We start from the raw sequence: 14,137 nt of genomic DNA on the forward strand, positions 1-14,137 counted from the left end.
ACGCGTCTCCCTCCTCCCCGCTCTTTTTTCTTTCCTCTGCTCTCGGCGCCGGCAAATATGATCTGCAGCTACATTTAATCAGCAGTGTTTCTGTCAGGGTTTCTTGTTTGGTTTCTGTCTCGCTTTGTCTGTTGTTTTCTCTCACTTCATTTTAATTAATGTTTGTTTGTCTGGAAAGAAAGTTTAGAGAGTTAGTATTATAGATAGTATTAGTTCTACTGTGTCTGGGAATTTGGGTTGTTTTTAACTGTGAACACGTCAGAGTAACATGTTCAGCCTCATAGAGATATTGATATTGATATTGATAGATAATCATCTGAAATACACTCAGTGGCTGTGATGCTTCTGCCAGCAGGATTATCAGTGTTTACAGATATTGTAAGTAAATAATAAAACAAGCTGTTTACGTTTCTCAGATGTAAGTGTCCTCCCATGTTCGATGGCCCCGAGTGCCAGCAGACCAAGCACAGCTTCGGTGGCCAAGGCTACGCCTGGTTCCCTCCCATCATGCCTTGTTTCCAGAGCCACGTCTCCCTGGAGTTCCTGGCTGAGTCGGCCAACGGGCTGCTCCTCTATAACGGGCCTGTTGGCCCCGCCCACTCCGGGGAGCAGGAGGACTTCATCGCTTTAGGTGAGTTTACCGCTGAAGTTCAGGTACGGTGAAGACGAGGCTTCAGCACTGAGTTTATTTCCTGTCTCTGCCTTCATGTGTCCACCTGGTGAGAGTGTGATGTCGATGTCCTGTCCATGTTATTTACACTGCACGTGAGTTTGATGGGACAGTGAACCAGAGTCAGACGTGTTGACGTGGGTTTCCATGGAGACTCTGGGCGCGGCTCCTTTGCTGCCTGTGTTTCATTGGAAACTGTTGGAAACGCAGCAGCTAAGCGGCTAAAAGTTTTTTAAACTTCTGATCACTGAAACAACAAACCAGCGAATCTCACAGTGCCGGTTGGAACGGAGCCGCCACTCGTGCTTTTCAGCAAACAAAGACTGAATCAATGTGCTGCTTCATAAAGTCTAATGTCAGCTCCCGGTGGTCCTGATGTGGTGTTAACGGATTAGCCTGCAGATGGCCTTTCAAACGCTTCTTGCATAATCCTGTGGCATTAAAGTTATGTAATTATTGAACCCGAGCTGCTGCCGTGGCTCCAGGGAGGGAAAATCAAAGGTGGCGGCAGCATTGATCGCTCACATGTTCGATGACATGGCCGTGAGGTTGATCAGGTCACGATCACACGGCACCACATATCCGACATGGACAACGGCCGAGGATACTGAGGGACACGCACAGGACTGACCGCGTGGATCCCTGATGCTGTCGATGGGATTCAGCAGCGATGCAGGGAGGTGATGTCACGGTCAGACGTTTGGTCATGTGACTGCGCAGACACAGACTTTTCAGAAAGAAAGGAGGAATTACGTGTTTTCAGTTTCCAGCTGATTTGCAGAATGTGAGAAGCTGTTTGTCGTGTTTTCTTCCCAAAGGCTAAAAATCCATGTACAGATTCTAACTCAGTCAGGTGTGTGAGGTTTTCACTCAGTGACACCTGACTTCGTGTTTTCCCACTAATTTGACATATTTTTGGATGTTTACAGGCTTAATGACTGTAACAGAGCAGGAGGAACATGTTTAGGTCACGGAAGCCACGTTTTCGGTTGTGAAAACAGAAAACTAAGAATGTCGTGTTTCCATCCAGAGCTGAGGAACGGCGTTCCAGCTCTGAGCATAAACCACGGGTCAGGAACACTGACGCTGCAGCTCCCTCCTAAATCCACCGTCACCGACCGGCGCTGGCATCGCCTCGACGTCATCAGCGATGGAAAGGTAGGATGGACAGGCGGTGGACAGATGTGTGGACAGAGGTGATGAAAGGCTGAATGGTCCAGTACATCCTGTCGTTTTCTGTAGAGCCGATGAATGAAAGGATGAACAACAAGCGTTAGGCTGCTCCTCGTTCTGAGACAATAAAGTGTCTCCGTCCGTGTGTGTGTTCAGGCCGTCCAGCTGATCCTGGACCAGTGTGGGGGGGGTGGCGGTGAACGAGCTGGAGGGCGTCGGGGGTGACAGTCAGGAGATGGACGAGTCTGGCTGCAAAGCTGCAGGAGAGACACCTGGGAGCCAGAGGTGAGATCACACCTGGACAGAGATCAACATGTGACACAGTCATCATATTTTAAAAGGAGACTTTATTTTGAAATCTTCTCACTTCCCCCTTTGTTTGACGTGCTGCTCCATCCTCCTCACCCCTGCTGACTCATCCTTCCCCTCTTCCTTCTCCCCTTTCTCCTCCTCCTCCTTCCTCCTCACCCCCGTTTTCTCCTCCTCCTCCTTCCCCTCCTCTTGTTTTTCTTGTCCTCCCCCTACCTCTTGTCCTCCTGTCTTTGTTTTTTCTCTCTCATGTTGTCCGTCCTCCTCCTCCTCTTCCTCTGCCCCCCCCCTCAGGTATCTGAATGTGTTCCAGCCTCTTCAGTTGGGGGGAGTGAAGGAAACATCTCCTCACAGACGTTACCGCGGTTTCACCGGCTGCATCCGCAACCTGGTGGTGGACAGTCAGGTAAGACACACCACCGTGTGTGTGTGTGTGTGTGTGTGTGTGTGTATGTCTCTCTCTCTGTGTGTGTGTGTGTGTGTGTGTGTGTGTGTGTGTGTGTGTGTTTCCCTCCCAGAGATTCATTAGCATTACCTGTGTGTGTTTCTTGTTTTCAAATGCAGTTTTAATGTTTGTAGGTCTGTGTGTGTGTTTGTGCATTCATGTATTCACACACACTCCTCTCAACTCCTGAGTGGATAGTGTGTTTGTGTATATTGTATGTTTTTGTGTTTGTGTGCGTGCGTGCGTGCGCGTGCGTGTGTGCGCGTGTGCGTGCGTGCGTGCGTGTGTGTGCGTGTGTGCGTGCGTGCGCGTGCGTGTGTGCACGTGTGTGTGTGCGTGCGTGCGTGCGTGTGTGTGCGTGTGTGCGTGTGTGTGCGTGTGTGCGTGTGTGCGTGTGTGCGTGCGTGCGTGTGTGTGCGTGTGTGTGTGTGCGTGCGTGTGTGTGTGTGTGTGTGTGTGTACCGGGGGGACAGTGGTCGGACAGATGGTGGTGTGAGCTCAGCTCAGCAGCCAAGGCCAGCATCACAACATCACAGTGTAAAATATAATATAAATGAAAAGAAGCTGCTGTGGTTCCTCTGCTGCTCACTGGAATCTCTGTGTCCTTCTACCCACAATCCCCTGTGTTCCGGGGTTGCTTCCTGCAGCCAGTGGAGAGGTTTGGATCTTTTCTAACGAGCACCACCACAGCTGTGACGTTAGAGGGCAGAGACAGACGCTGCCTTCAGGTGGAGGTCACGTTTCCAGCCTGTCAGCTCAGGACATGTTTGGGCTTCAGGTGTTTTAAGTCATAAAAACTCTGTAGTTTACCGTCTTCTCAAAACTTATGAAAGATTTTGTGTTTGCATTTGCTTTTAAAACATGAAACCAAAGAAAGACGTAATCCCCCAGGACCCTTCTCCTCGCTTCTCTTTTCTCCGTTATCAGAGCTGCTCTCTTGATTCCTTCAGAAATTGTGGAGTTTGTGCGTTACGGGGGTTTGACACAGCGGAAAACAATGGGCATGTTTAGAAATGTGGTGCATGTCACATTCAGCCTCACTGCACTTCACACGCAAAAGAGGGAAACGCTGATGCTGATGTGAGAGCAGCCGGAGCCACAGCAGGCGTCACGCCACCTGTACGCTGGACTCTTTCATAAACGTCATCTGCTCTGATGAAAAGGATGAAAATTAAAAGAGAGAAAGAGAAAAACGATTCACACCCTCCCTGTCTCCGTCCCCCAGGTGTACGACCTGGCGTCTCCAGGTGAGAGTGTGGACAGCAGCCCGGGGTGCAGGCTAACGGACGGGGTGTGTGTGACGGCGGCCGGTCCCTCCTGCGGCGTCCACGCCTCCTGCCTCGCCGACTGGGGCTCCTTCAGCTGCGAGTGCCACCCAGGATACATCGGACACAAGTGTGACAGGGGTGAGAGACCCTGTGTGTGTGTGTGTGTGTGTGTGTGTGTCTGTCTGTCTGTGTCTGTCTGTGTCTGTGTGTGTGTGTGGATGACAGAGATGACAGAGCAGCAGAATCATTCAAACCCAACATGAAAAAGTTTGTCTTCGCGTGTGTGAAACCGTTTAAACATGCTTTTTTTTTTTTTTGTACCTCCTCTCCCCCCCCACCACCCTCACCACCCCCACCACCCCCCACCACCCCCACCACCCCCACCCCAGCTGTCCCAGAGTTCTCCTTCGACTCGGGCAGCGTCGTGCGTTATCAGCTCAGAGGAGGCGGCAGCTCTCGACGCACAAACATCCAGCTGCTCCTGCGAACCAGAGCCGCCTCGGGCACCCTGCTCTCCGTGACGTCCCGGGAGGCCAATGAGTTCATCGTCCTGGAGGTCAGTCCACCCTTCTGTCCATCGATCAGTGTCCCACATTCTGTTTTTAAAGCAACGGTGAAATTAGGGGAATGTTCTCGGATGTTCACATCTCCTCTCTCAGATCATGGAGGGTCACCTCGCTGTTCGTGCCAACCTTGGTGATGGTGCCCGCGCCCTGCAGCTCCCAGGCCAGCGGGTGGACATCGGGCAGTGGGTCCTGGTCAGCCTCAGTCGCCATGACAACCTGTTCACCTTGCGGCTAGAGCAAGGCGGAGGGTCCCGGGAGGTCCAGGCCCGACTGGGGAGCCGGAGGGAGATTGTGGTTCACCCGGCCAGCGTGATGGTTGGAAATGGACCGAACGCTGGAGAGAAGGCAGACTTTCAGGGTGAGATCTGGATCTGATCCGAATTCTGATGATTAAAAACTGTAGTTCAGTTGTATTTTCTTGTGATTGCGCTTTTCATAAATCTTTGATTCTCAGATTCTTAACAACCGGTTCTCGTCTCTAGGCTGTCTCCGGGACGTTCGTTTTAATGGTCAGGTCCTCCCTTTGGACGGGCAGAGCCGGGACTTGGTGACGGTGTTGGAGAGGCAGGGCGTCACGTCAGGGTGCTCCAGCGACGCCTGCAGCAGCCAACCCTGCCGCAGCCCGCTGCGCTGCATCGACCTGTGGAGGAAGCACCAGTGCAGGTGAAGGACGCACACAACCTGTACATACACACAGCAGGCAGGTTACTTCTGCAAAAGCTCGGCTCACCTTGTCCTCCGTCCCTCTGTGGTGTCCCTCAGGTGTCCTGGTGGTCAGGTGACTGTGACAGACGAGTCGGGTCAGCAGCGCTGCATGCCGTCACCCTGTGGACTTTCCTCCTGCCGTAACGGCGGCATATGCCAGGCGCTGTCGCCCGACACCTACCAATGCCGGTGTCAGGAGGGGTTCAGGGGTCAGCGCTGCGAGCTGGGGCAGGTCAAAGGTCACCGGCTGGCCGCCCTCAGTCCCAGCTCCATCCTGGCCATCAGCATGTGTCTGCTTGTCTTCTTTGGTGAGGGACAGCAGGGTTTTCATTCGGTCAATTCAAAACACAAATCGAGCTTTCATTAACTGTCACAGTCTGAATGAAACTGTTTTACTGAAAGCTCAACTTTAAAACTCTGACATTTAACTTCCACATAGAAAACTTGTCCACGTGCTGTGTGTGGTTCAGGAGAAGCTTTTCTCTGAAGTCAGGAAAATCAGTTCAACCAAAGAAGAACGATCATGTTAAAAGAACAGACAAACTTGTGTAACACTGATCAATCACTTGTGCTGTAGTGATCAATAGGTTTTCCATTAGCATTGATCAGGAACCTACAGACAGCGATAACTTACAGAGATGTCAGTTATGTAAAGGACGCAAAACAATCAGCTGACATGTGTCAGAGCATCTGGTGAATTCATCATGATAGCTACCTGTGACTTCATTTCCCATCATCCCTCCTTCTTCCTGCTCTCCACTAACGATGATTTAAAGGCAGGTTTTCCTCTAAATTCCACCTGATGGCAGATTCAGAAAAGAATTCACAGGATGTTAACGAGTGATTCTGCTCCCACTGCAGCGCTCGTTTGTATTTCACCTGTTTGTATTTTACCACAAACGCCCGTCGCACTGATTCACCGAGGCTCCACAGCGCAGCTGTAATGAGCTGCTGCTACGTACGTACAGGAAGGAACTGAAACCTGTGCCGGTGCTGCAGGATCACATTCAAGCAAAGATGCATATTTATACTGTTCTATGTGTGTGTGTGCGTGTGTGCGTGTGTGTGTGTGTGCGTGCAGCGGTGCTGGTGGCGGTGACGGTGTGGAACCAGAAAGGCAGCCGCAGCAAGTTCAGGAAGCGAGGAGTTTACCACATCCCCACTGAACACGAGAGCTGGGAGGATATCCGAGAAAACATCCTCAACTACAACGAGGAGGGAGGGGGGGAGCAGGACCAGGTACACACACACACACACACACGCACGCACGCACGCACGCACGCACACACACAGACACACACACACACGCACACACACACACAGACACACACACACACGCACGCACGCACGCACGCACGCACACGCACGCACGCACACGCACGCACGCACGCACGCACACACACACGCACGCACACACAGACACACACACACACACGCACACACACACACACACACACACACACACACACACACACAGTTTTTCAGGAGAAAATATTTGCACTTGTGAATTTTGTTCCTTCTCCTCCAGAACGGGTACGATATCACCGAGCTGAAGCGTCCGCTCTGCTCCAGTCTGTCCCAGTCTTCGTCCTGCACCACCGCCCCGCTCATCAAATCTTCACCTGGCTCCCAGGAGGAGGTTCACCCGTCCAGCTCCTCCTGCAGCTCAGGTGCCCCCTACCTCAGCATCCCCCATCACCATCACCACCACCATCAGCACGCCACCGCCAACTACACCGGTGACGCGACCTACGCCAACTACACCGCCCACGCGGGCAGAGATGTGGAGACGAGCGACGCGGGCAGTTACGTCGACGCTGCTCCACCAGGGTCTCGCTCCCACGTGGACTTTAAGAGCTACGTGTCTCGAATCATCTGGGAGGCCGACAACGACAGCGAGGCCTTCCCTCCGGACGCCTACCACGTCTGGTGTGTGGAGGGCTCGGGGTCGTCAGCAGGAAGCCTCAGCTCGCTGGGGTCGGCCGCGTCACGTAGAAACATCACCGCTGCTCGGAGCGAAGAGGAGGAAGAGGAGAACGATGAAGGCTTTGTTTATGACAGGTTGTCGCGGTGGGGCCCCAAGTTCCAGGCTCTGAGCGAGATGTACGACCGGCCCCAGCTGGCCCTCTCGTACAAGGAGGCCATAGCCTACATACAGAGGAGCCACAGTCATGACCCCCTGCCTCATCACCACTAGGGGGCACTACACAACTGACTGACGCTGGGGGGGGGGGGGGGGGGGGGGGGGGGGGGGGGTGCTGCGTTCACATCAAATCAGAGAAAGGAAAGCCATCGTCCTGTAGAGCTGGGTGGTTCGTTTGAAATCTGAATCAGAATCTGTTAATATGATCACATGATCATGACTCACCTGAAAGCTGATAAAGTATGACCGAGTATGGTCCAAACACAGAGGGGCTCAGTTCTTTTGGCTGATAACACCTCAGGTTAAAGTTCATGTCAGGACAAAATAAACGGTCAGATATATGTTAAATGAAATGATGAAGCATGGAGACGCTTTTAAAAACAGAAAAACAATCAAAACAGAAGAAATAAAGTTTGTCGGCATCTGATAAATGACATCATCCAAGGTAAACAGTGAGTAGTTTAGTGTCCTAAAGCCATTTGAAAGTGACTCTGATCAGGTTAGGGTTTTGTTCTGAGTGAGTCAGACAAATGTCAGTCAAGCTTGCTGGGTACACGCCCACACAGCCCTGAAAACAGGTCCAATCATCGAGAACTGAACACACCTGTGCAGGAACACCACCTGGAAATCCTCAGCCTTGATTGGCTGCTGGCTCTAACAGGTGAGACTAACCAGTCAGTCTGTAACCCTGAGGAGCAGACAGACAGACAGACAGACAGAGAGACAGACACAGACAGACAGAGACAGGAGGCTGCAGCAGAGAGACGTTAATGTGAGTAACACAAACCTCAGACACACAGACTGAGAATCAGAACATGTACATGCAGCTCAGGTACCAGGTCACTGTTCGCTCTCTGCAGTAATCTGATTACTCAGAAGTTGACTTCTTGGTCTTGAAGGTTTCTAATCAGCTTTCAGCCTGTGAGCGTGTGCAGCAGGATGAATCAGCTGGTTTCCTGTGTGCATGTAGGTTACTCAGTGTTTTCTCTCACACTGTGACCGAGGAGAAACGAACCGGTTCACGCTCGAAGTGAAGAGTTTTCAAACCTTTTTGACGTTTTAAGTTTCTGACTCATTTAGAAAAGCAGCTCATTAGTTGGTGAGGACGGTGCTGTCGTCCCGTGTGTGTGTGGTGGGATTTTTCTTCAGTTAATCAGCTAATTGATTTGTTGACTGCTCCTTTCAGCTTCAGTCTGTGGGTGAATCATCTCCCTGTTTGTCTGTGACTGTATAACAAATTCAAAGTGACCTGAAAACACAGAAAAACATCACATCCGTGAAAAAGCCGTGTGAGCAGCTTTTTTTTTCCTCAGCTGGTTGTTTGTGTAAATGCGATGTGACGTGAACGCAGCGGCTCTGTTCCCCGGCGCAGACCGACGGACGCGGTGAAACCATGATCCTTTCAGGCCTGGAGCTTCATTAAAACTTGGTGTAGAAAAGCAGATGCAGGTCGGACACAGCAGGGTCTGAGCTGTGGCTCAGGACTTTAACAAAGCACAGAGGGAACCTGCTCTCGCACCAGCTTCACACAGGAATCTAAACTTTATTTATTTAGCTTTCACTTCTTCGTTGAACTCAGTTCGGTGTGCTGTGGTTTTTAAATGTTTTTGTTGCTTTGTGTGCCGTGGAGTTCTGTTCTGAAAAATGTGGAAAATTACAATCAAAGAAATCTTCTGTGTGACTGGAGCTGTGTGTCGAGGAAACACAACCTTAAGGCCTTGATGTGAGTCTTACACAGAGAACTCAAAGTTCCTGTTTAAGGGCATTTTTGATGTAGCATCCGAACCTTTTCATGTCGGCCCCGGCAGCTTGAGTCTGACCCAGCCTCACAAACCAAAACCTGCAGAGTCAGTTTCACAAAGAAAGTTTCTCAAGGACAAAACTTATTTTCTTCAGAAACATCTGTCCTCTCTGTCGCTTTTAATTTCTCTTTTCTACCTTCGTGTTGCACTATTGGATGATTCAGAGGAGAATCTGACTCTGTGAACTAAAAGCCTTGTGAGCTCACCAGGTGAAACACTTTGCGTCAGTCAGTGTTTCCAGCATGTAAAATAAGCTTTGATAGGATGTTTTCAGAAGAGAAATTATTTTTGTATTCCCGTGTAGAAACTTCCCAGAAGCCCCTTTCCGCTCGCAGCTGGTTGTGCACTGTGTTAACGTGCTGGACGCCGTCGCCGTTTCTTTTTTCCCAGCAGCTCGTTGTGTTACGCTGTGTTGAGTGTTTAAGCCCAACAGATTTCAGACAGGTGAAGGTGAACCTGCTGCGGCTCAGTGTGTTTGCTGATGTCCTGGTCAGGCAGCAGGTGGAGGCCAAACCGCAGATCAGCTGAACGTACCTGCATTTATTAATGATGAAACTACTGAAGAAGCACAGAACATGTTCCGGCTTTAATCAGCCTGAAGTCCAGATCTGAGCAGAAGGAACACACCTGTAGGAGCACACCTGTGAGTCTGATGTAGATCCCACTGAAACAGATCAGATCGGCTTCGTTTGAAGTGAACAGTGATGGGATCAGACCTGTGAGTTACCGTGAGGCTCTGAGCCACAGCTCGTCACAGCTTCAGACACTGACAGCTGCACTAATGTCCTCACTCGGTCTCAAAACAAAACAAAAATCAGTTCCCTCAAATCTCAGCTTCACATCTGCAGCTGCAATTATTGTTTATGTACCGATTGATTAATCTGTTAATCATTCAGCCTGTTAACCATGAGAAAACAGTACAAATTTTCTTTTTTCTGATTTTAACCACTGCTAAAATCTCCGATTGGTTTTGCGCTCACTCAGTAGTTTCTTCATTTAACTTCGACGTGGCCGGTGTTTCGTTTGGGGCCAAACAAGTGTGGTGACCCCCCCCTCACAGGTCGACCCTTCACCTGTGTCAGCAGAGCGGTTTGTTCAGTGCCGCTCAGACTTTAATCAGAGTTCAGCGTCACGTGTGGTGGTTGTTTCCCAGCCTACCTCTCTGCTACGTATGTTGTCATAACGCCGCCTGATGAATGTAGTTTTATAAAAACAGAGGGAGGAAACCTTCAGGGTTTGTAGGAGACTGGTGGAGGGAGCGTGAGCGAGCAACGAGTACAATCAGAGTTCATTTTGCTAAAAGTGAACGGAGAAGTGCGTCAGTCAATCCTCAGCCGACAAAACGGCAACAGCGACAAACAAATCCTGATATTTGAAAGGTTTTGATTTACACTTCAGGTCATGAGTCTTTCCCAGAATACATCTGTAGAACAGTGATTAAAATCCTGAAATTTATCCAAAAGTCAGAATATTTCCCCCCAAGATCCTGAAATTTTCAGAATATATTTTTTTCGTGTGTTCTCCACAACACATTCAGTTAGTGCTGCAGTTTTTTTTCCCTCCTCTGGTACCTGATTAAAAACATATAGAATGAGCCCTCAAAGAATTGTACTCAAAGCTATGCATCCAAATGAAACAACACAGGTGTCTTTTTATAAACTGATGTGAAGCTCCAGATGTTGTCTGTGCTGTGCCACATCTGTTGATGTTTGTTGTAAATCCAGTGTTTTTAAAGAAGTTTAAGTGTGAGTGTGTCAAATCCACACACATCTATTAGGCTGAGTGCATAAATTGTCATGTAGCACTGAGCAGTGTTGATCTGTATGATATGATGTACATATGGACGTTTTATAGCAACCTAACATGGACTATTCCTTTTGTATATGACTTTTAATAAAAAGGTTTTTCCCCAAAATGTGGATTTGATTTCAAATTTGATTTGAAGAAAGACCCAGTTTCAGTGTTGGTCCCTTTAAATCCAGACATCAGCGTGGACTCAGGACAGTCTTACATGAAATCAGCCTTCACACTTTGTGTGTATAACTTTTCCTCCAAGTTACTGCGAAGTAAAATTCATTACAGGCGACTGACAAGCTGATGAGACAGGACAAATATCAGTTAAACAGTTTGAGACCAAAAAAACAAAATAAAAAAAAATATATCTGCTGATCAGAATGGAATTGGCTCAAATATTTACTTGAAAATCACAAATTCTGCTCAAAGTTTTATGATTATGTACAACAACCGACACCATTTATCCTCAGACACTGTTTATGATCAGGTTTCTGTTCAGTTTAGTGTTTTTGGCAAAGAGACAAACAGCACAGGACAAAGAAAGGACAGAGGACATGCCTCCATGTGTCTGGTTTGTATCTGATGATCTGATAATGGAGCCACACTGCCACCGTGTGGTGAAGTCAGGCTGCACAGGAAGATGATTTTTTGCTTTAGTCTAAATCAAAGGGGGGAGTTGTAGGTTTCAGCAGTGAGGATCACTTCTGCGTTCAAAAACTAAAAAAACATATTTACAGCCTGGTACATTTTTTGTTTTTGGTATCTATTGGTAGTTTCCACCTCCGTGAACACTGTGGGGGGTGATTTTGTTTTGTATCACAACCGTTTTAGTGTTATTTAGGCTTAAAATTCTTACATAAATTAAGTTGAGTGACAGCCCCATAGACAGTCACTGGGAGTTAGCTCTTTGCTAAAGCATCGGCTGGGCTAGGCGGCTACATCCAGAGGCCTCCAGCTACCTCCAGCGGTGGACAGGGGCTGCAGTGTCCGTGGTTGTTTGCCAATGTTCGGATAGGTTTCTGTGACAGTATGGCTTGTTGTAGTGTAGACTGTACTAACCGACCGTCGAAGGAGTCTGTGTATCAGTGTTTTCAATAAGTAAATTTCTCACTATTTTACCTGGATGTTTGCGCTAATTAGCAAGTATTAGCATATTTGCCGCTGGTCACTGCTGATACACATAGAGGACCGGAGCAGCTAATGTTAGGAACGCTGTTGCGGTGTGTTCCGTGCTCTCAGAGTCCGTTTATTGGCTACAATTTTATTTCGTCTCATTTTTTTCATCTTATACAGTCTATGGTCTAATTTCAGTTTCAGCTCTGAATCGTGTATAAATACAAAGATCATAACTTTGATGGCACCGTGTTTCACACCCTGAGCTCCACCGTGTTTTAACATTTATAGTTATTAGTTAATTTGCAACTTTTCCATACACAACATCAGGATTCAGTCACAGATTAAACTACACAACATTATATAAAGCCCCACTCCAACATAGAACATTAACATGCTGCTTTCATGTTAATGCATCAGTGATTTACAGTCATTAAAATCTCATAATTACACTGAAAGCGTCAGTTTGGCTTCATGATGCTCTGCTCTGTGTAAATATAAGACTTTATTGATCCCATGACAAAGTCACATCAACACAAAAACTAGTGTGTTCATTTTACTGAGTCATCGCTTGTCGGGAAAATTACCTCTGACCCCTCTCCCCACCTCCGCCCCCCATCCCCTGCCCTCCTGACACACATACAGAGTGAACATTGAATTGACATGAAGCATATGCATTGTTATGAACAATGAATGGAGGCTATCGCGCTGTGATGCAGCTGTGAGCGTGTGCTGTTGGACTTGTATCCTTGTGAGGACCAGTCTGAGTTTGAGACCCTCATAGTGAGGACATTTTGTCCAGTCTGCACCTGTTTTAAAGGCTGTTTGAGGGTTAAGACGTGGTTTAAAGGATAAGGTTAGAATTAGGTTTAGATAAAGGCCCGGGGTTTGGGGGGCTGAGAAATGTCTTTGGCCAATGAGAGTCCTCACAGAAGTGTGTGTGTCTGTGTGTGTGTTGGGGGTTGCAGCAGCTTGTATATGATTGTTCTGTATTGTCTCTGACCTCTTTAACAGGAGGACTACCCCTCTGTCTCTGTCCTCACTCAGTCCTGACCTAGGACTGAGTGACATTTAAAAGCTATGAGAAATAAATAGTGTAATTTTTATGTTTTTTTGTATAAATATGTTTATTTATTCATTAATAAAATGTTCCTGTAATTATTTGTATTTCTTACTAAGGCAGTTATATTTTGATTAACCTCAAATGTCAGTGTTAGAAATAACATTTTAGAAAACATCATAGTATAGTAAGGCTATGTTTGTACTGTGTTTATCATGTTAGTTTAGGGTGTTAGCATGCTAACATGCTCTGACTGACAGTGCTAACATGTCGCCGTTCAGCAGGTATAATGTTTGTATCGTGTCTATCGTGTTGGTTTAGGCTGTTAGCATGCTAACATGCTAACATTTAGCTAATTAGCAGCAAACCCAACGGACAGCTGGGGCTGATGGAGCGACTCTGTCTCCTGGAAACGCCGTTTTTATGAATGAAGGATGCTCAGCTTTTCATTTTTACTGGCTAACGATGGTTTGGTAGAGTCATTAATTCCCTGTGCAGCTCAGAGGTCACTAACAGCGACCGGCTACTTTTAAGGTGGAATGTTTTCCTGCACGTATCTGACCTGTGAGCGCCGTGTTTAAATAGATGTGGTCTGAGCGCCCTCAGTGAGTCTCGGGTGCATTAACACCTGAACTCGGAGCTGCTCACCTGTGATCGGATCACCCGAGTCACCTGTTTACCAGGTTCACAGAGTCCCGTCTGTGGTTAGTGATCAGGAAAGGTGGTGGTTGTTTTGTTTAGATGTAGATAAACAGGCTGTGTCTGACGTCACTGTGAAGGTTTTGTGTATTGAACCAGATCAGGATCTTTGTCTATGTGTGTGTCTGTGTGTGTGTGTGTCTGTCTGTCTGTGTGTGTGCGTGTGTGTGTGTGTGTGTGTGTGTGCGCGCGCGCGCGCCGAGGCCACGCTTTCCCAGGCCGACACAATACACTCACTCTACAGGAGTTTGAGGGGGGGGTATATAGAGGGAGGCCTCTGACCGCCAAAACACCCCATATATAACACAGATACCCCCCCTCACACACACACACACACACACACACACACACACACACACAGGACTGCCAAGCCACCAAACTTGGGGTGAA

At 48.3% G+C, this 14,137-nt stretch overlaps 1 protein-coding gene across 1 annotated transcript in view; it reads left to right on the plus strand.

The window, feature by feature from the left end:
* The window catches only part of si:dkey-22o22.2 (neural-cadherin), an 89,763-nt gene extending 82,430 nt beyond the window's left edge, over positions 1-7,333 (plus strand). Inside the window, 12 exon segments of the mRNA XM_041043723.1 lie at positions 417-631; positions 1,701-1,828; positions 2,000-2,026; positions 2,028-2,128; positions 2,447-2,558; positions 3,823-4,003; positions 4,255-4,421; positions 4,525-4,789; positions 4,914-5,094; positions 5,194-5,444; positions 6,218-6,375; positions 6,665-7,333. Coding sequence (XP_040899657.1) covers positions 417-631; positions 1,701-1,828; positions 2,000-2,026; positions 2,028-2,128; positions 2,447-2,558; positions 3,823-4,003; positions 4,255-4,421; positions 4,525-4,789; positions 4,914-5,094; positions 5,194-5,444; positions 6,218-6,375; positions 6,665-7,333 — 2,455 coding nt within the window.
* The last annotated feature ends 6,804 nt before the right edge of the window (positions 7,334-14,137 follow it).

The sequence above is a fragment of the Toxotes jaculatrix genome, chromosome 8 (assembly GCF_017976425.1).
Source record: "Toxotes jaculatrix isolate fToxJac2 chromosome 8, fToxJac2.pri, whole genome shotgun sequence".
Lineage (NCBI taxonomy): Eukaryota > Metazoa > Chordata > Actinopteri > Toxotidae > Toxotes > Toxotes jaculatrix.